The following is a 23311-nucleotide window of genomic DNA, read 5'->3' as shown; positions in this document are numbered from 1 at the left end:
GAACGCAGTTACCCTTTACAAAAGACGGCAACTCAAATGAAGGGGGCATTTTAACTATGTATATACTTTACTTAATTTCGTCAACTTACTATTTAATTCACATTGTCAATGTAAACACTTCATTATTGACTAAATCACGAGGGAAATGGCAATAGTATTGTTAGGCCCAGCTGTGTCCCTAAACCCCGTGTTACAATAGTTTTGTTGGCTCGCGCTTGAACCAAGAAGGAAGTCGAGTTGTATCTTAAACCCAAAAGATTGACTTCCATGCAAACATTTTGTTTCTCAAAAAAGGAGGAGTGGTTTATTTTTCATATTTGTCGATAACCTCTTTTTATTGTTACACGTGAGTATTTTACTGTAGAACGAGCACCCAAGGCCACTGTAGGAAGTTACAGCACATAACGGGTGACTCGGACGTGTTCTGTGTTCCACTGGAGCCATTGTAAAAGTGGTAATGCTGATTTATTTGTCTCCAGTCACTATGGAAGAAGTACAGCATGGCAGCAATGGCACTGAGTCACAGTCTACTACCATTCCCACTACCATCACATCCGCTCAGTTTTCACAGATAGCCCAACAGGTAATGGATCCCAGCAGTAAATAGTATACCAAACATTGACAAACTGTACCACAGTTTGTCAACAGTTTGTCAATGTTGTGTGCTTTTTAAACTAGGCTGCTTTCTTCGTGACAGTTTTCTGTAATAAAAACACCTTAGATATCTGGTAGTGTCAAAATCTTGACATATAATAACACAACTATGAGTCCAATAAATGAAGTCTGCTCAGTCTTGTTTCAGCAGTTGTCTCTTTGTAGAGGTGTTTGAAAATATGCCAGTGATGGGATATAAATCTGAGCTCATTGTGTAAACTATCCTTCTAAATCCTTTGTTGTGCAGGCAGACATGGCGTTGAATCATTAGTTTACATTGCTACTATGTCTTCTGATGGTTTGTTGTCACACTGTTTTGGCAGGAAGGAGTCTTTGTTTTTCTGTGACGTTTTGCATCAGGAAATTAATATTTGCTTATATTAAATTTGCCAAGTGTTTTTATATTGTGTTTTATATTACTTGTGTGAACTTGATGAGAAGTCTTTTTTGTTTGTCTGTTACCTCTTGACACAAGAACCTTAGAGGTGACCTCACTGCTTACAAGCATCCAAGACTGCAATACCTTCCATTCTCACTTCACTGTGATCTGCACTAATGCAGCTGAATCTAGACTGGTGTTCTCCTTAAAGACCTCATTGTCCAGACCATTCAGACCATATCAATAAGGCGTGTGCAGAAACAACTTTAAAATGTCTGCTTATGAAATCAACAGTTATTTTTGATGGTCATATTTTGAAAGAGTACTGTCTTTTAATTCCACTTGTAACTGTAACTGTAAAATCATACTCGTACTCAGAGTAAGCAATAAGACAGCTGTATGTTTTCACTACAGTAAGTAACTCAACCAGTGGCAATAGTGGGGATGTGCTCTTCCTTGCAAAATCCCAGATTATTATATATTATTATTTAAAAATGACGATCCAAAGCACTACCAGTGGTAGGAATACCATGAGTTTGAGAAGCACTGTCCTCGATATATAAAAGGACCATTGTCATATCATCAAAAAGACCTCTGTTCTCACAAATTGTTCTTGTTTCTTGTATCTCAAATTGGTTAGTTCTTAACTCATTTGATTACAAAACGAGCATAATTTTGCTTTTCCTCTTAAACATATACATACTGTAGGATAAATATTTCACATGGCTCTTTTTTCCAAAGTAATCAAAAATGCCAAAAGCGCATTACATTAGACACTTAAACTGTCTGATATTTCAAATGTTAAAAAGTGTTTAGCACTTTTTAACTTTGTGGTTTTCTAGTATTTTGGATTAAATCTGTGTTTCAGCTGAAGCTCCAGGTTGTGTACATATCATGACAGTGGTTGTTGACTCAAGGCTGTAAATCTGTGAACACACAAATCATTGACATGTTGTTCATGGCTTAAAAAATGATGTCTGGTTGGAACTGTTTATGTTGGAGAGATAAATTATGTTGGGAAATACATTTTTAGTTTTTTGTGCCTTGTGATTATTTCTGCATTATAGAAAAATATTAGAAATCAGAAAATAATTCTCTAAAACACATCTCAATGATGGTTTCTAATGATTTGTATTTTGGTAATTCTTAAAGCATGAATCCCTAAACCAGTTTGTTGCCTGATGTTGTCAGTTGTTTTGTGGTAGTTGGCATCATCATTCTGCATTATTAACTAATTATAACATTAAATTAAATAATAATTTGGTGTTTTACAGGTTTATGATATTAAATTTTAAGAACAAAAACAAAGATTTAAACATGTGATGTTGTGTTTTTTTTTTCTTCAAATGCTTGTTTTGCAGATGTCGCTAGGTGGTTCTTCTGTGGCTGTGGTGCAACTTCCAGGTGGTCAATTTCAGGTTCAAGGAGTGATCCAGTCTGCGCAATCATCAGTCATTCAGTCCCCTCAGGCACACAATGCACAAGTTAGACCAGCTGCTTTTCCTTGGCACCTCTTATTTCTATGCAATGACTTTTTTACATACTAATCACATTTCCTAATTTAAGAACCAGGGCACAGATAGTGATGACTCACAAGATTCTTCAGACAGTGGAGCAACAGGCCATAAGACCAGAGAAATATTGGCCAGGCGGCCCTCGTACAGGTAAACCTAGAGCAAATCTTTTTTTTTTTAAACAGTTTTGAGGACTTTGTTAATTCTTCTGTTTTTCGTCTGCAGAAAAATCCTAAATGACCTCTCTTCTGAGGAGGTAGCACACATTGAGGGAAAGTTAAATAGTCCAGCATCCACAGGAATGACAGGTGTTACAGTACCCACCACCCCCATCTACCAGACCAGCAGTGGACAATACAGTAGGAACATTTCTCTTCCATGTCTCGGTTAAACATTCACACTTTTAGTGATTTAACCCACTAGCTGGATTCCATTTGTTAAACACTTTTTTATTTCTAAATCAACAGCAACAAATCCTAAAAAACAATCGGGTGAAGAACCTTTCTTGTTCACATCTCTCGTTTCTTTGACTTACACTATTTAGTGGTTTGGAAGTTGCAATTGCTGATTAATAACATTTTTGTTTTGTAAGTCAAATGTTGTTAAATGTTAACCTAAATACAGCTTTTGCTTTTATGTCATTTAAGAAAATGCATCAACTTTTTTGGAAATGTCTTTTTATGTGGCCTTACAATTGACTGGCAAAATATCCAGGATGTTCCCTGCTTTTACTCGTTGCATAAGAAAATTAGTAAAAATAACTTTAATAAAGGTAAATTTGCATGTTACCATGATCATCTCCTGCATTGGCTTACCTGAGCATTTACAAAAATAATATATATATTTTTTGACAGCCCCAAAATGATGCTTTAGCCGTTAGAATCTTCACCGCTCAATGGTTGTCCTTTGTTATTTCTAGTAACAATTGCAGCTAATGGAACAATTCAACTGGCTGCTCCAGGATCTGAAGCCATTCAGGGGCTGCAGGCTGTGGCTAATGCAAGTGGAGGCCAGCAAGGCACTACCATCCTTCAGTATGCCCAGACCCCCGATGGTCAGCAGATACTGGTGCCAAGCAACCAGGTCGTTGTACAAGGTGAGTGCTTGACACTGACTTTCAGAGTTTGCACAGTCAAACAAATGTAGTGATTTCCACGCTCTTGTGTCCTAACCTGACATTAATAACATGACAAATCACTGTGAAGTAAGACCCAGTTGAACTTTCCTCAGTGCCAGTCATGTGGGACTGATTTATCACATGACCTTATTAAATATGTTTAAATAATGTAAAAAAAAAAACTGGAAGAGAAACTATTTTCCCGTTATTGCTTTCTCTCTCAGGTGCAGGGGGAGAGGTGCAGACATATCAGATTCGTACAACTGCTGCATCCAGCTCCCTGCCTCAGACTGTGGTCATGACCACTCCTGTCGGACTGTCCCAGGGCAAGTCTGATGACCCAACAATGAAGAGAGAAATCAGACTTGCAAAAAACAGGTAATACCTTTACCTGCCACTGAAGCTTTTATTTCTGTCTTCTCTCTTCTTCTTCCAGCTCTTGTATTCAACTCAATAACTTGTGTCTTACTCACTTGTGTAACGCAAGGTATGATAGAAATGTAAACAGATCCAGACGTACTTCCTCATAGTCAGCAGGGCACTTTCTGGTTGTTGCCATTTTTTATTTAGAACTGACCTTCATTTTAAGGTGTGTAACGCTGCACACGTCTCTGAGTTAAATCAATATTGAGTTAAATCCGTATTCTGATCATTTTTCTATAACACCTTATTTCCTTTTCTTCTTTTTTAGAGAGGCTGCCCGTGAATGTCGACGGAAGAAAAAGGAATATGTTAAGTGTCTGGAAAACCGCGTTGCTGTTCTTGAAAACCAAAACAAGACCCTGATAGAAGAACTGAAGACATTGAAGGACCTTTACTGTGATAAATCAGGATAACCGGTTTGAAAGCAGGTCAGGGATTGAGACCTAATGTGGCAGCAGTACAGCTCAGCCATTTGGACATATTGGGGTTTCTGGGAACACTTCGTTTCAGGCTGAGATCCTCTTTTTTTTGTACTCTGTTTGATACAAGACTTCAAGACAAGATTTACTCAGCAAAATAAGAAAAGGAGAAATTGGCCATTTTCTCACCTGCTGATTTTTTAAAAAAATGATTGCTGATTCTGTATGTATAGTTGTGTACATTTTTAATACTGGCAGGTTTGAAATTATGAGCTTTAACTATGACTTTCTGTTTCTACTTGTATCCTTGTTCATTGGTGTTTGCCATAATGTCGCTGTTGAACTTTTGTTTCTTCTAACAACATCTGCAAAATTCTGCCTGGGACATAACGTCAGACAGAATATTTGTTTATATCGCAAACCAGCAATTCTCATTTACAATTGTCATTCCTTATTTTTGTGCAATGGAATATCAAGAGTAACGGTAAACATGACATATAGTGTGGTTTGTTAGGTTCTTTCTCGACAGTTACTTGTAGACAATCAGGGAAAAGCACAGTGTCCAGATAATATTTATTATGTTCATCTCTGGAGGAGAGGGAACAGAACAAACCGTCTATGAATTGTTGCTCAGTTGAAAAGAAAATAAATATATTTTCACTCAAAATATACAACACAGTTAATGTTTTTGTTAATTAAAAAAAACATGGACACAGTGCAAAATGCCATTACGATAGTGTTATTGGCAATCATTTAATAGAGTATCCCATAATATGTGGTCTTATCATCATGGCAACATTTGGAGCCTCAATTTGCTTCAGGTGAAGTTTAGAGAAACCGGCAGCTTCTAGATCTCTCCATGTTGCTCTGGTAGTCCTGCATCCATCCCCAAGGTAGTACCACAGAGGTTCCAGCACATGCTGAAAGAAGAACGTCCAGGAGAACGGTTCAGAGACGACGTGCTCCAGAAAAAAGAAGGCTCCACCCTGAAAGATAAAGCAGCAAAAAGCTGGTCAACTGAATGCATTTCTATATCGTTCTTATTGTCATCCTGAAATTAAATGCTGTCATTTCACATTATCAAGAAAATAAACATCAATACCTGACAAGTCTTAAATGTAATGAGAAAAAAAACCCTGTGCTATATATTTTTTTATATATATTATATATGTATTTATAAGTATCTATATGTATGTATACATACATACATATATATGTATATATATATAGAAATACAAACACAATACATTCTGCCTAAGTCATCACTATCATGTTTGCCTGGGCTGGGCTTGTGTGTATTAATGCACGAAGTGCTCTTTCAAACGACTCACTGTGCGCACATGCGCACAATGCGTCGATGTCGAATTCGCGGGAAACAGCTACCGATGAAAAACTACTTCCGCTTCCGATGTAAACAACATGTACACATTCGTATCGCGTCGGCTGAGAATTTGATTGTCGTGTTTTGTTTGTTTTAGTTTCCGTGTTGCAGATGTTTGGTGAGAACGACATGGGAATCGTGAAAAGATCGGCCGCTTGTTCGCAATTGGTAAGTAATTCCCATATTGACGTGTTGGGTTTGTGCTTTGAAATGGGGGCTAGGCTAAAGTTTGTTTCTGAATAGAGTTTATACGGAGTATTTGTTTGTTAGCGTAGCATAGGGGTGTGTGGGATACCACGAAACATTCTCGTTGTTGCTATGCAAAGTTTAGAATACAATTTTAAAACAAAACTATGTGAAACAAAAAACTAAGTATGTGCTTTGTGGCGTGGAACTGATCTTTTTTCGGTATGTACTTTAATATCATTAGTAACAAAGTTTTTATTGAAAACAGTGCAGTGATGAATATTAACTCACTAATAATTTATTATCCGATACGCGTGAAAAGTTTGTTTTACCGTAAACAAGCCACGTTCACTTTTAATTTACACATAAAATGTTCTTTTGTAGCAAAGTACTTCTAAAGATCACTGCATTTATAATTGATGATTTTTTTTAAATTGAGGTTATTGGCAAAAAGTTGTCTTGTGTGTTAATTTGTTCATTTCTATATGGTTTTCTTTGACTACAGTGTGAAGAGTGAGACTGACTGTTCTAAGGATGCGGCGGACCTCCTGCAGAACTCCCTGCACATCTTTGACAGAGCAGAGGACCAGTGTGGAGACGACGACGTCCACGGACTCGTCCTGCACTTCCTTCATGTCCTCCCCCGGCGTCACAATGAACTCGTCGTAGGTCAAATGCTGGTTATCGTCCATACTCAGCCGTAAGTACTTATGGAAGTGCGGGTTGGGGTCGGTGCAGATCACCGTGCATCCGTACGGGTAGAACTTGAAGTTTGCACCGCTGCCGCAGCCGATCTCCAGCAGACGCAGTGTCCCGTCGGTATTTGCAAATGTGCCCACGTTTCTGAAGAGCTCTCTCTTAATCCGGTGTACTTTGGCGTTGTATGAAAATGTTATGTTGTAGGCGAGAAATGGGAAAAACCGTTTGTAGGCACCGTAAAAACCCGTGATCTCCAGAAGATGTAAAGGCAGAGTCAGGGCCACGACGAGGAGTCTGCAGAATTTCATCAGGAAATATTTCATTTTCTTTGGAAGGTATTCAACAGAGCCTCGGGGGGGATCAACAGATTATAAGAACGAACGACCGTCGCTGTTCTGTCCTTCCACCACAAGATGGCGGAAATGGTCTAGAGTGTGACTAAAAGGTGCCCTCTCGTATGTTTAAGGTCAGTCCGGGAGATTTAGGTAAGATGTGAATAATGGAATATGATGTATTTTAATCTTATTTTAATATATGGTAGTTCTACACCTATTCCCTGAAGATGATGTAACTTACACACCAGCTTTCCTTGGTTGTTGTGTGGATTATCAACAAATGTTTATTTCACCATCCTTATCCATCCTTATCCAAATGTTTAATCAGTGCAGATTAAACATTTGGAGCCTGAATACACTCAGTGCAGATTAAACATTTGGAGCCTGGAATGTGCAGCGAAGTAAACAGGCAGTTTTCAGTGAAGGCAGGTATAAAGTGAAGATTCTACGGTGGTGCTTTGAGGGTATCGTGTTGTAGAGTGACCTGCCAACACTGCCAGACACACAAGCGATGCATTGTGGGTTGAATGTTGCCAGGCTACAGATAGGGTTGAATTCTTGGTCTGACATTTATAGAAAGGTGTGTCTGGGCTGCATGTAGCCAGTAGATCAAGATTTAAATAGGCTGGATTTAGGTCACATAAAAGTATACTGTACATATATTTATACCTAGATTATTTTAAAAAGGAAAACTTGCCTATGTTATTTAAACAAAAAATAAAATGTCAATTAAAGACAAGATGACATTTAATCAGACATTGAATATGTTTTTTATTTATTTTGTACCTGCAGGTATGTTTGTTCAAGCGGACACATGTCACTAGCACTGGTTCTCATCACCAGTGATGCCTTTAGAACATGCTAGACACACAGCATTAAACAGTGTAGTATTTGTTTTATGTTTAATATTTAACAGTTACTGACCAACAAGATGAATTTCTAATCAGATTTAATCAGTTAAACTCTAACTTATTAGTCAAACATTTCAAGAACTGCGGTACTAGTCAACTATCTATGTAGGTTAAAGTGCTTTCATTTCAACAAGGTGCTAATTTAAGCATGACTCTGCAAAACTAAAACAAACACTGCAAGCCGATAATATCAGGCCTGTTTTTCAAAGCTGATTAAAAAAAAAGAAGCTTTTGAAGTGACTCATCTTTGCATCTTGGACCCAAATCAGTGGTATCATTAGTTATTATTCTGTTACCCAATAAAGTGAACCCAATAATCATGTTTAGATGAAAAACACTGTCAATAACACTATATATTTCTGAGCTCTGAAACTTTTTTGATTTCTTATAACCACTTCCTAAAAAAGATGCAAAATAAGTATAGACAAAAAGAAATACTGATTTTCTTCCCTCTTCAAACTAAAATTTGTATCAAATTGAGTGAGTCACGTAAGTGCACTTTTTTTTGTTTTTTTTGTTTTTACAGAAGTTGGGCTTTGGTTGCATGGGCTCTTCAAACACATGGCAGTGATGGAGGGAAACTATCAAACCACTCAAACAGCAGCTATTTCACAGCATAGCCGACGATGTGGGGTTTGATCAGAGAGAAGAGCGGAGCGTCGATGTGCCTCAGTTTCAGCTCCGAGAAGCCAGCCGCCTCCAGGTGTTTCCACGTTTCACGAGTGATCTGGCATCCATCGCCAAAGTAGTACATTATGGGCTGACAGACGTGCTGGAAGAAGTGTATCCAAGTGGAGGGGTCTGCAACCACATGCTCCATGAAAAAGAAGGCGCCGCCCTGTAAAAGGAAAATACCACCACATTTAAAAAAATCTGAACACTTCCGTGCATGCTGGAGACATTTGTCCATGCATTTTGGACGTGGTTTTATATTTCATCCTGTCAGCAAGGTAAAACAACATTTGATCTGAAACGAATAAATAGATAAGAGGTCATTATGATGCAATATTTTCACTCTTCTCATAAAACACAACTTTATTACTACATGTCTACTGAACCATTTCGTTGTCATTATGGTGTCGTTTAAAGGCTACATGAAACAGTTCGGTAGCAGTCTTTATTATTATTTTCTTTATTTGTTTTTACTTACAGGTCAGAGGCCCAGGGAGTCATTTGTGGAGCTTGAACACTTGGTCCAGGTAGAAACCAGATTTTAAATACTATCAAAACATCACAGGTCTAAGGGCAATCACTCACAGGTTCACGTCCTGTAATTTGTTTTTCACCCAAAGATGTCTTCTCTGTAGATGTTAATGTGAGGCTGAAAGTATTACCTATTGGTCTTCGACAAACTGACCAAGTTATAACCACTGAGAATCAAACTGCTCACTTTCTTGCAGTAAGGCAAGGGCAGTAACCACTTGACAACCGTGCAGCCCAGTACAAATGATCAGATTTGTGTACATCGTTTTAAATAACGTTAACTGAACTGTTTGCACTTGTTAAAAGAGAATCAACAATTCTTTACTTCAGCTGCACCTCCCCAAAATGTCTGTTCACGCCCCTGAGGCTGTTGACTACAATAACTCCCAGTAGGAAATCACAGAACACTCACAGGTCGCAGTATACGGTGTACTTCTCGCAGAGTTTGGGGGGTGTTGTTGACGGAGCACAGAACCAGAGTACAGACGACCGCGTCCACAGACTGGTCCTCCACTGCGCTCAGGTCCTCTCCAGACGCCACCAGAAACCTCTCGTACATCAGGTGGTCGTTCTTGTTCATGTTCTGACTCAGATACTTCTGGAAGTGGGGGTTCGGATCAGTGCAGATCACTTTGCTCCCGGGCGGGTAGAACTCAAAATTTGTGCCGGTACCGCAGCCGATTTCCAGAATCGTCAGGTGTCCGTTGTTTTTATTTAACTCTGGCAAAGTGCGAAACAGCTCCTTCTTCTTGTCGTGCATTTTCTCGTTGTACTTTTTGGAAAGGTGATGTAAACACAACGGCATGAAGCGTTTGTACACGCGGTACAGACCGAGCGCGTCCAACAGGTGTAAGGGCAGAAACAAGACATTAACCACCGTCACACACACCTTCATCAGGAGAGACATTTTTGCAAACTGCGCTGTTGATCCACAGACGAGTGCAATGGCTGTCCTTATCAACGCCACACACCCACCTGCGCATGCGCGCTTTATCCCAAATCGCCGCGAGATTTAGACTGCTCGAACTTCAGAGTGCTGTCCACGTATTAATAAATTCCTCGTTGTAAGTAGTCGCATCAAAAAAGTGAGAGGGAATAATCAAACGTAAAGTGAATAGAAGAGTTGGATATAATATATTTTTTCAAATTATTCAAATCGAATATTTAATATCAAATTTAAATAATAAACCCAGGAGGTTTCCGATATCAAATCAAATCCGGAAATGATCATTCGTCATGGATATGGAGATTACATGTGCAACGTTTGATGCTGCTACAGTAAAGCAGAGCAAAGCTACAGCAGCTCTGGTGAAGACATACCTGTGCACTTTGTGACTTGATATTTTTTGGCACGATCTAAAAAAAACACAAATCTATTCAAAGTTACATTGATACATTTTGTAAAACAGAAAGACAATACAACTTCTCTCTCAATATGATTTCGTCCCAATCTATAAAAATACACTTAATATTTTCATTTTAGCCTGTGCCCATGTATGTAGGCTCTGCAACTACACATTACGATGTGAATTTTATTTTTATAACTGAAAAAAATTATATCTGCACTTTGGATCGTAGACAAGTTTTTCATTTATTATTCTCCAACCCAATACACACGTTCAGATGAAAAATGTATTAAAAACAGTCCTACATAATTTCCGAGCTTAATTATTACATAAAAAAAGTCACATCGAAACACTGAGCAGGTGTACAGTTTTTTGTTTTTTTTTTGTGATTTGTATCGAACAGTTCTTCTTTCAACCAGCAGAGTCACTTCCTGTTAGTTCACTGCTATTTCCGGTCTGCTTCCTAGGGTTCAAGGTCCAAAGGTCCATTTTCTAATCAATGAAGAACGTCACTGACGGAATAGATGTCTTCAAAGTCATATTCAGTAATTATCTGTTGGTAAAACACTACTTTTTTTTACATAAGTACTTTTTAAAAATGTATATTTTAATCAGGGCGATCAATTTCCTGTTTTTTTATAGGTGTATATTAATACCAGTAATTCTCAAGAAGGGGTTTTCGTCTATGATTAGTGTATGATTTATACACGGTGCCCGAATTTTTTTTTTTTACCACAGCAGTAGAAAAAAAAAAACAACCCAATATTTTTGCTTATTGTTAACACAACCACAATTAGGTTCTTGTTATTACATGAACACTGCGTGTGTGAGAGAGAGAGAGGGGGCGAACGAGGGAGAGAGAGGGGGAGAGAGTGTGTGTGTTTTCTGCTTACGATGCTGCGGTCTCTTGTCCGTTAGTGAAACTAAAGGCATTTACCGACACTCCCTAACAATTTGCTGAGAGTCATCAATTATGCAGGGTAGCCGCACGCACTGGGAAGGGAGATAGCAGCAACAATATGGCGACAGCCGCAGTTTCTCTCGACTCTTTTCTACATCTGCAGTTCACTCACACCTCTCTGGATTTCTGTTGAGGCGAGAAAAAGTAAGTAGACTATCCGTGTTTTACATTGTCTGGTGTTTGTCAGTGGCCGAATGGATGGTAGTATCACTTAGTCGACTGACTGCATCCCAGTGCCGCAGAGCGGTCCCTCTCTCTCCCGCTCTCGCTCTCTCTCGCTCTCTCTCTCTATAGCGTCTGTGAAGGGCTCTCTGCCAGTACATGCACACACATCTGTACATGCCAGGCGTCAGTGACAAGTCAGGGAGCTGTGACTTTCAAAATGCACCTTGCGATGCGACACGGTGAAAAGCCCGTCGAGGGATGCTGGTGTGTTTGGGGTGTTGGCCTGCAGCTGGAAGGGATGACATTTGACTGTGTTCAAATACACATCATCCGCATAGGATAAAGGATGTAAAAGTGACATCACAGCAAAGTTCTGTCGGCGGCCACACTCCGACTGCACTTAATGCGTGCAACTGGCTTACATGCATGATGCTCTGCACGCACATGAATAACAAAAATAATTATAAAAAAAATTGCGTGTGTCAACGTCCTAGGATGCTGTTATTATTATTATTATTATTTTTTACAATCATAGTTTCATACCCCCGCCCCCACATGCCACCCCTGTCTTGCCACCTCTCTGGAGACTGTATTGCGTTTGGAGGAAGGTGCGTCTTTACTTTGGCAGCTCTCACCGAGGCCTCCCTACCCCCCACCCCCTCCACCATCCCACCCCCTCCCCCTGCTTTTATTTTTCACGCAGTGTCCCCATCCCCAGTATGTTGGTCTTCTACAGAAACTGCATCTTCCAGACTCTGTGAGCTCCATCCACACGGGTGTGGTAGCTCACGGCCCCCAGGCCTGTACAGTTTATAATCTGTGTCTGTGTATAAATAATTTGGCTTGTTGGAATGGAACCAGGATGTGCTGATGTGCTTTGACTCAGAGCTGCAGTGTGGAGTTGTCAGGACACAGCTCTGTGTATTCAGCTGACCTACTATGAGTTAGTTTTTTTTTTTTTAACTTAGTTTGAGCCTATAGCAGCAATAAACCACACTGCAGTATTTTAGGCTTTGGCCCTATAGGCACGCCTCGGTGTAGAAGAGTGCACTTTACCAAGGTTTCAAATCGCTCTTCGTCAATGAAGAACATTTGCATGATGTAGCATACAGTGTGAAAGGGAGAGGATAGTCCTCAGCAGAGAGAGAGAGAGAGAGAGAGAGGGAGAGTTCTATCAGGAAATAAGAGATAGTTGTCTCTGCTGTTGGCTTTTTTCCCAAAATTCACATTTTCTGCCCTGATGCCTCTGTCCTCGTCTGTCCTCTGAAAACACAACAGCATTTGACACGAAAATCCTGACAAACAGATCTCACTCTGACGGAAATTATTTTGATTATTTATGACAGTGGGGATCATTTTCCTTTTAGATTGTGACTAGTAAGATCCCCTTCAGTTCTATTGGCGCTTGTTATTTGTCTATTTTTGATCGCTGTTGCTGCCTGGATGGGTCAGTTTAAGGTTTTGTTTTTTACCTTAAATTTGGGATGAATACACAGTCACAATCGAATTATTATTGTGTGAGTATATTCAAAGGTTGCTTTCACTTTCATCACAGAAGTCATATGAGATACCTTTATATATCTGTAAAAGTTACACATTTATCTGGAATATTAAGAATTCTATTTCAGGAAATGAAAGATGTTTCTTTCTTTTCTTTCTCTCCCTCCTTTTCTACTTTTCCTTCCTTTCTTCCTTCCTTCCTTCCTTCCTTCCTTCCTTCCTTCCTTCCTTTCTTCCTTCCTTCCTTCCTTCCTTCCTTCCTTCCTTTTTTGGCTGGCCCATGTGACTCTGATGTACATGCCCCATCCATACACCCCTTCCTCCTCTCTGTAGCAGACCGTGCTGGGTCGGTCCCGTCAGATCTTAGGTCTTCGTCAGAGTGTTCAGAGGTTCAGGGTCTTTTTTTTTTCTTCTCTCTCTCTCTCTCTCTCTCTCTCTCTCTCTCTCTCTCTCTCAGTGATAGACACTTCTGGGTTTTTCACCGCTGCACAGCAGATGCAGCATCCGTTCAGTTTGCTACATGCTGCTGCACTGGCTCCAGCCTTATCTTTGTCTCTGACGGCAACTGAAGCTGCTGTATTTTTCCTCCCTTCGGACTAACTTGGCTCGGATTTTTCCGGACGGAGGGATTTTGGCCAGAGGCTACGTGAGCCAACGGGATTTAATGTGATTATTCTGAGTGATCACAACAGACTTTTCAATTAAAATGAATAAGTCTGATGTTTGAGCTGAAGCTCGTACGCAGTGATGACCGGAGTTAATGAACATTAAAAGCTCAGCAGTTTGTTCTGGTCACCCGTCAGGTCAGCTGCCTGGTTTTTAGGGACTGTCCCAACATTGTGTGTCAAGTTTTTTTTTTCTGCCCATGGTTGTGCATCATGGTGTGAATCACCTTGACGCTAGATCAATTGATGTGGCATCGCTGGAAGGAGACTTGGAGGTTGTGCCGAGGTTGGGTTACCTGAAATGGAATTCATTCCTCTTCTGTTGCCTGCGACTGCTTTTTTCTAACGTAGCTGGATCTGTGTCTTTCTCTCTGCCGGTGGGATTTTCTCCTTCTGTCTGATTTATTTCCAGGTCTGTAGCACTGCCATTATTTCCTTGAACCTTGCTGATACTGTCTAAATTTGGATTGCCTGTTTCTAAACTGCGACTCGACTGTAAAATGTGATGTGGCCGTCAGTCAGCAGAGGGAGCCTGCAGAGAGGCATAACGTTCATAGCAGCAATTCTCAGGGAGAAACAGCAAAAATAACCCAGGACAGGTCAATATGACTGATGATGTATTTATTGAAGTAGTAAATATCAGTCTTGAGTAAGTGAAGACTAAGTAAGTATCAGTCTTGATCATGATTAGATCTGATTAATCCACAGAATTGGGATCTATCAGATTCAATTTTTTTATTGACAATGGATGTCCTGTAGATGTCTAACTTGTTTTTGAATTAGAAACAACATGTTTATTGTATAAGAATGAAACCTTCCAGTGTGAATTTGTTATAGCAGCTCTTTGTTTAAGCTAACAGCAGCACACAGGAGCAAAGCCTGCAGTCTTTGCAGTATGTGCAGTCTGAGACAAGCCTACAAGTTGTGACTAAAAATGCAAAAAAGCTTAAATCATCATTCTGTTTTTATTTCGTATTAAATATAAACTGATTTATGATGCTAATTGTTACACTTACGCCATCATAATGTCGGCTTATTATTATTGTTGTATTCAATATAGACTACAACAGGAGAGGTCACTGTCTGTCAGACTTTTTTTTTTTAACATAATATATTTATGGACTGCAGGCAGGTCTGTCTTCACTGCCACACTTTTATAATTCTTGCTGAACGAGGCCTGGCAACGTTCAACTGAAATGTCCAGCAGGGTGTGGGTGAAGTCGTCGTCTCAACGGGAGCATGTCCCCCTAAAAACTCAAGCATAGACCCCCCTAGTGTTGGAACCTTAAAGTATATGCTGTCCGTCCCTCATGGCTATCACATGTAACGTTTTCATATCCTGATCATACTACACCATATGACACCGATATGTATTAGTAACTGTTCATAGTGACAGGACAAAGTCTTTTTCAGCTAACGCTGTAGCTTTTATACTTTAGATGGTTGTTTTCAGACAGAAAATGACTCGTCTTTGGCCTAATATCTCTCAGCTGTGTTTGACTTAAGGCTACAGACAGTTCTCTTCACAGAACGGAATAATATATTGGTGTGTTTATTTCTGGGTTGAGGCACAGCTAGAGGGCGTTGTACTGCAACAAGTCTAAGGCCCTGTCAGGTTTACATCATTATGGTAAATATTAGTCTCTTTCACTTTTTATTGATGTAGCTGTAATTAACCAGATAAACCAGTTGTATTAATTCAGTATTTTGTATTTTTAGTTTTTTATTAAAAATAAATAAATAATGCACCAACCTATAATGTTTATTCAGTGGCAAATCAGCCTTTTGTTCCACATACCTTACAATTTTAAATTATCAAACTTAAATTTAATTTTTAATTTTGATTATATTATTTATAAAATATAAAGGGTGGTTTCTGCAGTATGTGAATTGCAAATGTGTTTTATATTGGGTTGTGATATGGAAGTAAGCAAAGTATTTGTCCTGATCAGTTCATTTCATTAATAACATCTCACTACATCTGGTTTCATGTTACAGAATAATTTTCAATGTTCTTTTTCACGTTGCTCACTTTCTCACTTCTCTCCATCTCCTAGAGCTGTATGCCTGGAATGGAAAACAAATAAAGAGGAAATAGCTGCAGGATGAAAACATGGCTGCACCCCTTCTTGCACCCCCAGGACCTGACAGCTTCAAGAAGTTCACCCCAGAGTCGCTTGCTAACATCGAGAAGCGCATCCAAGAAGAGAAGAACAAGAAGCCACCCAAGCCCCGATCGGACAGTAGTCACCGCGACACATCTGAAGACAATGAGGCCAGGCCAAACAGTGATCTGGAGGCTGGGAAGAGCCTGCCGTTCATCTACGGCGATATTCCTAATGGAATGGGGGGAACGCCGCTGGAGGATTTGGACCCCTACTATCTGAACAAGAAAGTGAGTGGTACTTTACATCGACGATTTGTTATTGACCAGAAGACGACGAGCAGTCACTGAACACCAGTCAGATTCAGATCGTAGTGATTAAGATTCAGTGGAAGTTATAGCTGCCGTCACTGCAGGAATATGGCTAACGTAATAGCAAAGATGACCTTGAGGCATTAGGAGAGCTTCTCATGACTATTTAGATCCTGGTCTCTCGGTGACTATTCCTGCGTCGTTCAGTCGCAGGGAGGGATGTTGTGTGTCCTGTGAGTTGTTGTTATTTTTGTTTTTTTTCTTCGTTCCTCCTGTGAAGTCAAAACAGAATGGAGGCAGAGAGTCATATAAGTTTCTCTGCCCCTGCAGCACTGCAGTGCTGCTGTGCTATAGCTCCGAGGATCAATTACACTCATACAGAGCAGCTTTCTCTGGTGGTAAATAGAAAATCACATGTTAATGTGTGTTAGAAACAGAATATCTGAAGGTGCCAGTTTGAACTAGCCTTCATGCTACTGCTAATTTTATATTTAGTGAGATGACAGTGATTTCATCAGGTGTAATTCTACTCCGTCTGAATGGGTTTTATGACTCGCCACATCCTTGTCATTATAGACAAATGTTTATTTGTCTTTCTGTCAGACATTTTGGAGTTTTATGTTTTATTGCTCTTTGCTCTTTGCTCTCTTTGCTCTCTTTGCTCTAAGCATGTAGATTAGGGATTGGATTAATTGCTAAATTTTGGAAGTCTCTACCACCTGATTCACGCAGTAATGTCGCTCTGCACGATTAATCGAATTTTAATCACGATCACGATTTTGATTGCCAACTTTACATTACAATTTTATTATTTATGATTTATTTTTATTCTAAGTTTCATTTTGAACTGAAAGCCTTGTCCACATACTGTCTGTTTAAAATAGGAAGTGCAGCAAAAATATGTTTTACCTAACTTACTGGTAATGAATAATCGTGATTAATAATTGTAAATTCAATTGATAAAAATCATCGTGATGATCATAATGGCCATAATCGTGCAGCCCGGCTCTCTCCCTCTTTATTAGTCCAATCTCAAAACTAAACTGTTTTCAAAGGCACAGTATGAATTAAATCTGTTATTATTATTAATTATTGTAGTGTGAATGTGAGTGTGAATGGTAGCTGTGTTGGTGGCGCTGCAGCAGACTGAACACCTGTTTTCTCTCATACCAAGATTACCAAACACTGACCCAACTGTGGTCATAGGTTCTTCACTCGCTAACACACGAGTCGGTGTGAAGTGACAGAGCAGTAATGGCGGTCAGTGGAGCCCAGGCCTCGGAGCCCAGGCTGTTCTCAGGTCTGTAGTGGCCGTTCTCCTGTGCGGTTGCAGGGATAAAATGGAAGTGGATTGGTGGCCTGTGTGGCAGTAAGAAGCCTTATCAGCAGAACTCTCCCTCAAAGCCTGGATCAAACTATCAGATGTTGCGTACCTTCTGTGATCTATTGATCCACAACCCCGGTTCAGCGGCGGCCGCAGAGAGGCTTGTTTTCTTCGTACGGTCCTTCTCCTCTTTGCCTCCTCCTCCCCAATGAGCTGCTCCTAATCTCGTACATGTCTCCCCTGTGGTACCGCTGGTTGTAGAAAAGTAGCAATGTGTGCAGAAGTATTTGTCATTGTTTTTATTTTAAATTTGTATACTACTACAGTATTATGTGTAAGTTGAAGATGACCTTGCAAAGTGTTCTTTTACGTTGGCATCTGTTGTGATGCAACATCCAGAAGGAGCCTTGTAACCCTACGCTCCCAGTCACTGAGGAGTTAGCGCTGTAGCCAGATGCTATCGAGTTTCAGTGGACATAGAGCTACATTGGATATCACATATCCGTCTGGGTGTATGTCAGCTGGAAACTATGATTTGAAATGTGATTAATTGACACAATTTGAATTGTGAGTTAATCTCGGAGAGAAGCTAAGGTGACGTCACTGACATCATGTAATGGGTCAACGTTTCAATGTCGCGTTATTGACGTTTGAAGACTGTCTGTCTGTGAGTTCTCCTGCATTTGGTCTGGTTTATATAAATATGTGCCAACTAAAGGTTATATAATGAGGTATCAGTGATAAGATATTAGACACATCACAATAATGTGGTGGTGAACTTTTACCCAGTGATGCTAAACTCAGTTAGTTTCTATTATAGCATGTGCTTATTGAATCATCACCAATGTAAATACTTGGCTTCATAGAAGTAACAATAAATAAGCAGCTTTAAATCTACCATTTTTTTCTTTGGATTTCAAAGAGGCAGGTAGCTCTGCATCTTTACTGCCACCTACTGGTCTTTTTTTTACCACTTGTAAATTCATGATTTGCACTCACAAGTGTCATGATCACTTGGAAAAGTGGTAAAAAGCCAATGACGTTTCTATTGACCCTGTATGTTTGTTTTTTAAAGAATATTCAGTGGTTGAGGTTGTTGCACTTGCCCTGAGCTGGTGTCGTGTTGGCCGTTGTGTCATGTGACTAGAGTCACATGCTTTGCGGTAATTTTAAAATTGATGAAGGTGACGTTGCGGCTCAGACTGCCGTGCAGATATCTCATCAAACTGTTACGTTACCACCTACACCATAAGCCTCTGTTTGCGCTGGTTCTTCTCTCTGCTTCGTCCAGTTCTGCTGACTTCATCGTATATTCACTCCTACCAGTCGCCTCAGCTGAGTACGGCCTCAGCTCTCCTGCCCATGTTACTATCATTCGTATCAGTCATTTTCCTAATCCACTAATGCCTTTGCCCTTTATCACACCTGAGGAAGTGGCACTAACTATATCCATCCGTCCTCTGCTGCTCGTGTCCTCACCTCTCCAGGCTGCCTGTCTCCTCTGCTCGACCGACCCAGCAGTCATGCTATCGCTCACTATTGCACTGTATGTCAATGAGTTTGACTTAGAGTGTGTTTTTGTAGGTTTGCCTCCATGTGTGTGTGTGTGTGTGTGTGTGTGTGTGTGTGTGTGTGTGTTACCGTCAGCTGCAGGAAACCTGATCAGATCACAGCACTCATGCATCAAAGAGAGAGGAAGAGGGGGCAGCAGTGAGGAAGAGAAATGCAGCGTTGCAGTTCTTGTTTTCCCCTGTGATGAGGAGAGGACTGGCTGGGCGTTTCAAACGTCTGATGTGATTAAGCAATGTTAGAGATGCAGTGGTCATACGGGAGGAGGACAGAGAGGCTGCAGGACACACTTCAGCTGACATGGTTCACACGCTGCTGTTTGACTGGAAGCTGGACTTTAAAAACAAGTACATGAAAAACAACAGGCCTACGATGCTGTACGACGATATTGATGGAAAACATTATTAAGCGTTTTCTCCTGATGTCGAAGACTGTGTTTTCCTGACTGTGGCGTTTCGGTGGCTAAGTGTGCCAGAGGCTAGGCATTTTCTTTAAGTAGTGAAGCTCAGGCCTGAAGCAGCCGCTGAATCCCGAGCTCAGCAGTGAAGCAGTGTCGAGAGCATTACGTTCACAGCCCTGTTACCACCATGGCCGCCTCCGTGTGCATCTCTGACCGTTTCATTGCTTTTACCTCTTACTTCCGCTGCCTTCTCCATAAGCTTTCCTCTCATTTTTTTTTTCAGCGTGTAGTAAATTAAAGCAGAGGGCAGGCTTTAGTGCACTGTCTGAGTCCTCAGTCTCTGATGACACAGCATCCTCCTGTGCTGGGCTGAATGAGGAAGGGATGAGGTGGAGGGTGGGGGGACGGGGGGGGCTGAGTATGCTTTCACTGATGGCCAGGTTGGTGTAACGTAGGAAGGAAGGAGGAAAGACGTGTGGGTGGGAAAGTAAGATTTTGCAGCACAACATACAAGTCTGTGTCTTAAACCTTTTTTTGGGGGGGGGGCGAGGGTGTTTGCATTTCATGTGGTTGAGTTCATACAAAATGTAGTTCCAGTGTCACTTTGCTGCAATTCTATCACTGCTGATATACATGAATTATATTTCACAGACGCTGAAGGAACACTGGGTTTTCACAGTTGGACATTTTTATTTTTATTACATGTTTTTTATGTCAGATTTTAAAACCCCATAGGACAGATTATATGACACACTGCTGCCCCCCCCTGTTCACTTTGGTGATGGGTCAAAAAGCAGAGGTCACATTTCGTTGTGTGCAGTGGTGCGCTGCAGTAGTTCACTTCTCTTTGTGTGTTTTCTCTTCATTTTTAGCCATTTAGAAAAAAAAAAATCACAAAAAGAGTTTGGCAGAAATGATACATTATTTTCCTCCTTATTTTTTTCCTTATTTTAATGATCTTGGTTTTAGATTAAAAATATTCACATATCAGTGTCGGTGTTTAAGTCACTTTTATGAAGCATCAGCTCAGCAGCTGTGTCAGGTCGGGTCCCCCCCCTCCCACCACTACACCCCCACATCCCCTCCACTGAATTTATTCTCTGTTATTTCTCTGCTAAGATCCCACTCATCATCTCATTCTCAGTTTCTCTGCTGCATGCCGACCCACTCCTCCCATCTATCTCAGCCTTGGCTCTCTCCCCTCTGCAGCTCTCTGGCTTTCTGTTCTGCATCACTCCCCCCTCCGCCCCTCTTTTCTCTCTCTCTCTGTCTCTCTCTCTCTCCCTGGCTCTCTCTCTGCTGCTGTCCCATACACCTGCAAGCCCCTCTTCCTGTCCCTGTTTCTCTCTCACACACACACACACACACACAGGCACTCCTTAGAGCTGCATCCTGCCTCCAGATTTCTTGCATATTTGCCCTTTTGTCTCAAAGCTCTATGGAGAACAGCTTCATTTGCCCCCCCAGCTACAGTGGTATTCATAGCTGTGCCCTCCCACATGCCTTTGTATAATAGACACACTTTGACTTACACACACGGTGGTTTGTGTTTGTGTTCACTCTGCATCAGTGGAACAACTTTATTTACAAAAAAATATAGTCCTCAAGAACATTTAGACAAATGAGGAAATCCATAACTGGGATTTTAAAATCTTCTTCGTCAGAACAGCAGAAGATGGAGGTTCTCAAAATCTGGATCATGGTTTAGGTCCAGTCCAAGAAACATTACAGTTTTTGGACATTAGTTAATGTATTTAAATCCAGGTTGGACTCAGTTGCAGACATTCCAGTGAGTTCCTTCATGGCTGCCAAAAAAAGTCTCAAATTTTCCTAGTTGGAAACATACACGGAGGGTCTTCTCCAGACCACCTCAACACCTTCACCTTCACTGAAGGACACTGACCATAAACCATGCTGTGGTTTCATCTTTGGTCCATCTGATTTGAGCTTGGGATCAGTGGACTTTTCAACATTGATGAAGAGTTAGAGTCTCAAGGAGTGAATTGTTCTGGGTTCTGCAGATCTGCAGGTTCATGGTTCTCTGTGTTTTTGTTTCTTTTACATTTATTTACACTGGGTTACTGGATGAAGAAGACCTTTATTATCCTGAGGTCAGTTGTTTTGGCAGTTACTGGGTCAAAATGTGACCTAATGTTTGCAGTGGTACTGTTGGAAGAGAACAGTTCCACAGATCACTTTAAAGTGTCTGTCCTGAAGTTCAGTCTCTGAAAAACATTTAGACTGAGAGACAGAGTCCTGTCTGTTTATGGCACCCCCTGCAGGGGAGGCAGAGGAACAGCATGTTCTGAGTTTAAAACACTGTAGATTAGTTACTCTAAGGTGTGTGTGGTGTGTCACAGTGGTGTAACTCTGACAGCGTCCTTCAGTCCTGGTTCTCTAACAGTGTGATTGATGAGTTATCAGTGAAAAACCAGTGAAAGACCGGGAGCAGCTGGACCCAGATCTGTTTGTTTGTAAATAAAGCCACTGACACCACACTGTGTTTTAGCCAAAACTGGGCAGTACCCTCCACAACCACCTAGGTATGCACAAAGATACACGCTGCTGTCCCCCCCCCCACCCCCCCTGCACCCAGCCCCACTTGGCCCGGTGCTGTTTATGTGCGGGGAGTGGTTGTTGAGAGCCTAGAGTCAGCAGATCTGGCCCTGATCGATGACAGCATTTGCGGTTCTCTTCCAGTAAGAGCTTTAAACTTGGGGAGAAGAGAGTCATTTGGCCACGGAGCGGAGAGAGCTTCCCATACGCCTGTCTGCTGCTCACAGAGCTGCAGCTGGGACGAGAAGAAGCTCCCCGCCGCTCAGGCTCAGTCTGATGCAACCAGGGCAGATGTTAAGCTAACCCTGGGTTATGAGTGGACTGGTCACAGGGCGAGGATGTCCTTGACGTTGGCTGTCTGTTATAACGCTGTATCCATTCAGATTTTTCTACTGTTACACCCGAAAATGACACCTGAAAAATGTCTCAGTGATATTTATGTCTTTAGCAGCTTGTTAGCTCTTAGCTTACAGCTGACACCAGTGCACCAGCGGCCGGTGACTCAGAGGTGAGCCGTGTACTTGACTGATTACATTAAAGTGACGCTCGTCTTCTGTTGTTTAAATGTTTCCACACTGCAGACCACACTGACCCATATATGTGTGTCAAATTAATTCGACAAATGATCTAACTGTCTCTCTCTCTCCCTCTCTCTCTCCGTCTGTTTTTTCTCCACAGACATTTATAGTCCTAAACAAAGGGAAAACACTCTTCCGCTTCAGTGCCACGCCCTCCTTGTACATCTTAAGTCCTTTTAATTTACTTAGGCGAATAGCTATAAAGATTTTGATACATTCATATCCTTTCATGCCATTGTTTTTGCTTCTGTTACCTGAAATGAAAATGGAAAACTTTGATTTTTATTCATGCCTGTCTTACCAGATGCACAATCCTAGGGAGTTTTTAGAACTGTCAGCAGAAATTCTAATGTGAAAAAAATTGTACATAAATATTTTCCTGAATTGCTTCTGGTGTCAAAAAATAATATAAATTTAGTTTTGTTTTTTTTCTTTTTCAAAAGAACAATTTATGAACCACAAGTCTGTTTTGCATGTCAGGATTATTCTTAAGGAAGAAAAATGAAACATTATTTTTAGGAATTATTGAGTGAATCATCAATCTATGAACTGATGAACAGGAAGTTAGCTGACTGGAGCAACTAAAACTTTGGGTTTAAATGGGAGTCTC

At 40.8% G+C, this 23311-nt stretch overlaps 4 protein-coding genes across 9 annotated transcripts in view; 2 read left to right on the top strand and 2 right to left on the bottom strand.

The window, feature by feature from the left end:
- Window positions 1-5640, top strand: part of atf1 (activating transcription factor 1) — a 6591-nt gene extending 951 nt beyond the window's left edge. For 3 of the 6 annotated variants that reach the window (XM_017036555.2, XM_008320033.3, XM_008320032.3), the window contains exons 2-8: window positions 480-583; window positions 2395-2517; window positions 2600-2697; window positions 2773-2906; window positions 3467-3643; window positions 3889-4042; window positions 4356-5640. In XM_017036555.2, coding sequence (XP_016892044.1) covers window positions 485-583; window positions 2395-2517; window positions 2600-2697; window positions 2773-2906; window positions 3467-3643; window positions 3889-4042; window positions 4356-4500 — 930 coding nt within the window. In that variant the 5' untranslated portion in view covers window positions 480-484 and the 3' untranslated portion in view covers window positions 4501-5640. The remainder of the gene's footprint in view (window positions 1-479; window positions 584-2394; window positions 2518-2599; window positions 2698-2772; window positions 2907-3466; window positions 3644-3888; window positions 4043-4355) is intronic. The other 3 variants (XM_008320038.3, XM_008320037.3, XM_008320039.3) reach the window with 1 other exon arrangement.
- LOC103385978 (methyltransferase-like protein 7A) lies at window positions 4583-7101 on the bottom strand. Its single transcript, XM_008320031.3, has 2 exons — window positions 6598-7101; window positions 4583-5492 (listed from the first exon to the last, which is right to left on the bottom strand). Exons 1-2 carry the CDS (start codon window positions 7093-7095, stop codon window positions 5256-5258), a joined length of 735 nt encoding a protein of 244 aa, XP_008318253.1. The 5' UTR covers window positions 7096-7101; the 3' UTR covers window positions 4583-5255.
- A 757-nt stretch (window positions 7102-7858) lies between these two features.
- On the bottom strand, window positions 7859-10181 carry tmt1a.1 (thiol methyltransferase 1A, tandem duplicate 1). The gene is made up of 2 exons (XM_008320030.3): window positions 9634-10181; window positions 7859-8856 (listed from the first exon to the last, which is right to left on the bottom strand). The coding sequence occupies exons 1-2, from the start codon at window positions 10126-10128 to the stop codon at window positions 8623-8625; spliced, it is 729 nt and encodes a 242-aa protein (XP_008318252.1). The 5' UTR covers window positions 10129-10181; the 3' UTR covers window positions 7859-8622.
- The window catches only part of scn8ab (sodium channel, voltage gated, type VIII, alpha subunit b), a 45988-nt gene continuing 31504 nt past the window's right edge, over window positions 8828-23311 (top strand). Inside the window, exons 1-4 of the mRNA XM_025060014.1 lie at window positions 8828-8968; window positions 9171-9217; window positions 15916-16253; window positions 22802-22920. Coding sequence (XP_024915782.1) covers window positions 15972-16253; window positions 22802-22920 — 401 coding nt within the window. The 5' untranslated portion in view covers window positions 8828-8968; window positions 9171-9217; window positions 15916-15971. The remainder of the gene's footprint in view (window positions 8969-9170; window positions 9218-15915; window positions 16254-22801; window positions 22921-23311) is intronic.

The sequence above is a fragment of the Cynoglossus semilaevis genome, chromosome 11 (assembly GCF_000523025.1).
Source record: "Cynoglossus semilaevis isolate Cse_v1.0 chromosome 11, Cse_v1.0, whole genome shotgun sequence".
NCBI classification, from domain to species: Eukaryota; Metazoa; Chordata; class Actinopteri; order Pleuronectiformes; family Cynoglossidae; genus Cynoglossus; species Cynoglossus semilaevis.
The sequence above is the reverse complement of the archived record's forward strand: the minus strand, read 5'-3'. Positions and strand labels throughout refer to the sequence as shown.

What these genes read in the sequence shown, in the direction of transcription:
- LOC103385978 (XM_008320031.3), bottom strand. Translation starts at nt 7,095, where the DNA reads ATGAAATATTTCCTGATGAAATTCTGCAGACTCCTCGTCGTGGCCCTG. An exon ending in TCCGCCGCATCCTTAGAACA is followed by an intron (nt 5,493 to 6,597) that starts GTCAGTCTCACT and finishes TTTATCTTTCAG; the next exon opens with GGTGGAGCCTTCTTTTTTCT.
- tmt1a.1 (XM_008320030.3), bottom strand. Translation starts at nt 10,128, where the DNA reads ATGTCTCTCCTGATGAAGGTGTGTGTGACGGTGGTTAATGTCTTGTTT. An exon ending in TACACCGTATACTGCGACCT is followed by an intron (nt 8,857 to 9,633) that starts GTGAGTGTTCTG and finishes TTCCTTTTACAG; the next exon opens with GGCGGCGCCTTCTTTTTCAT.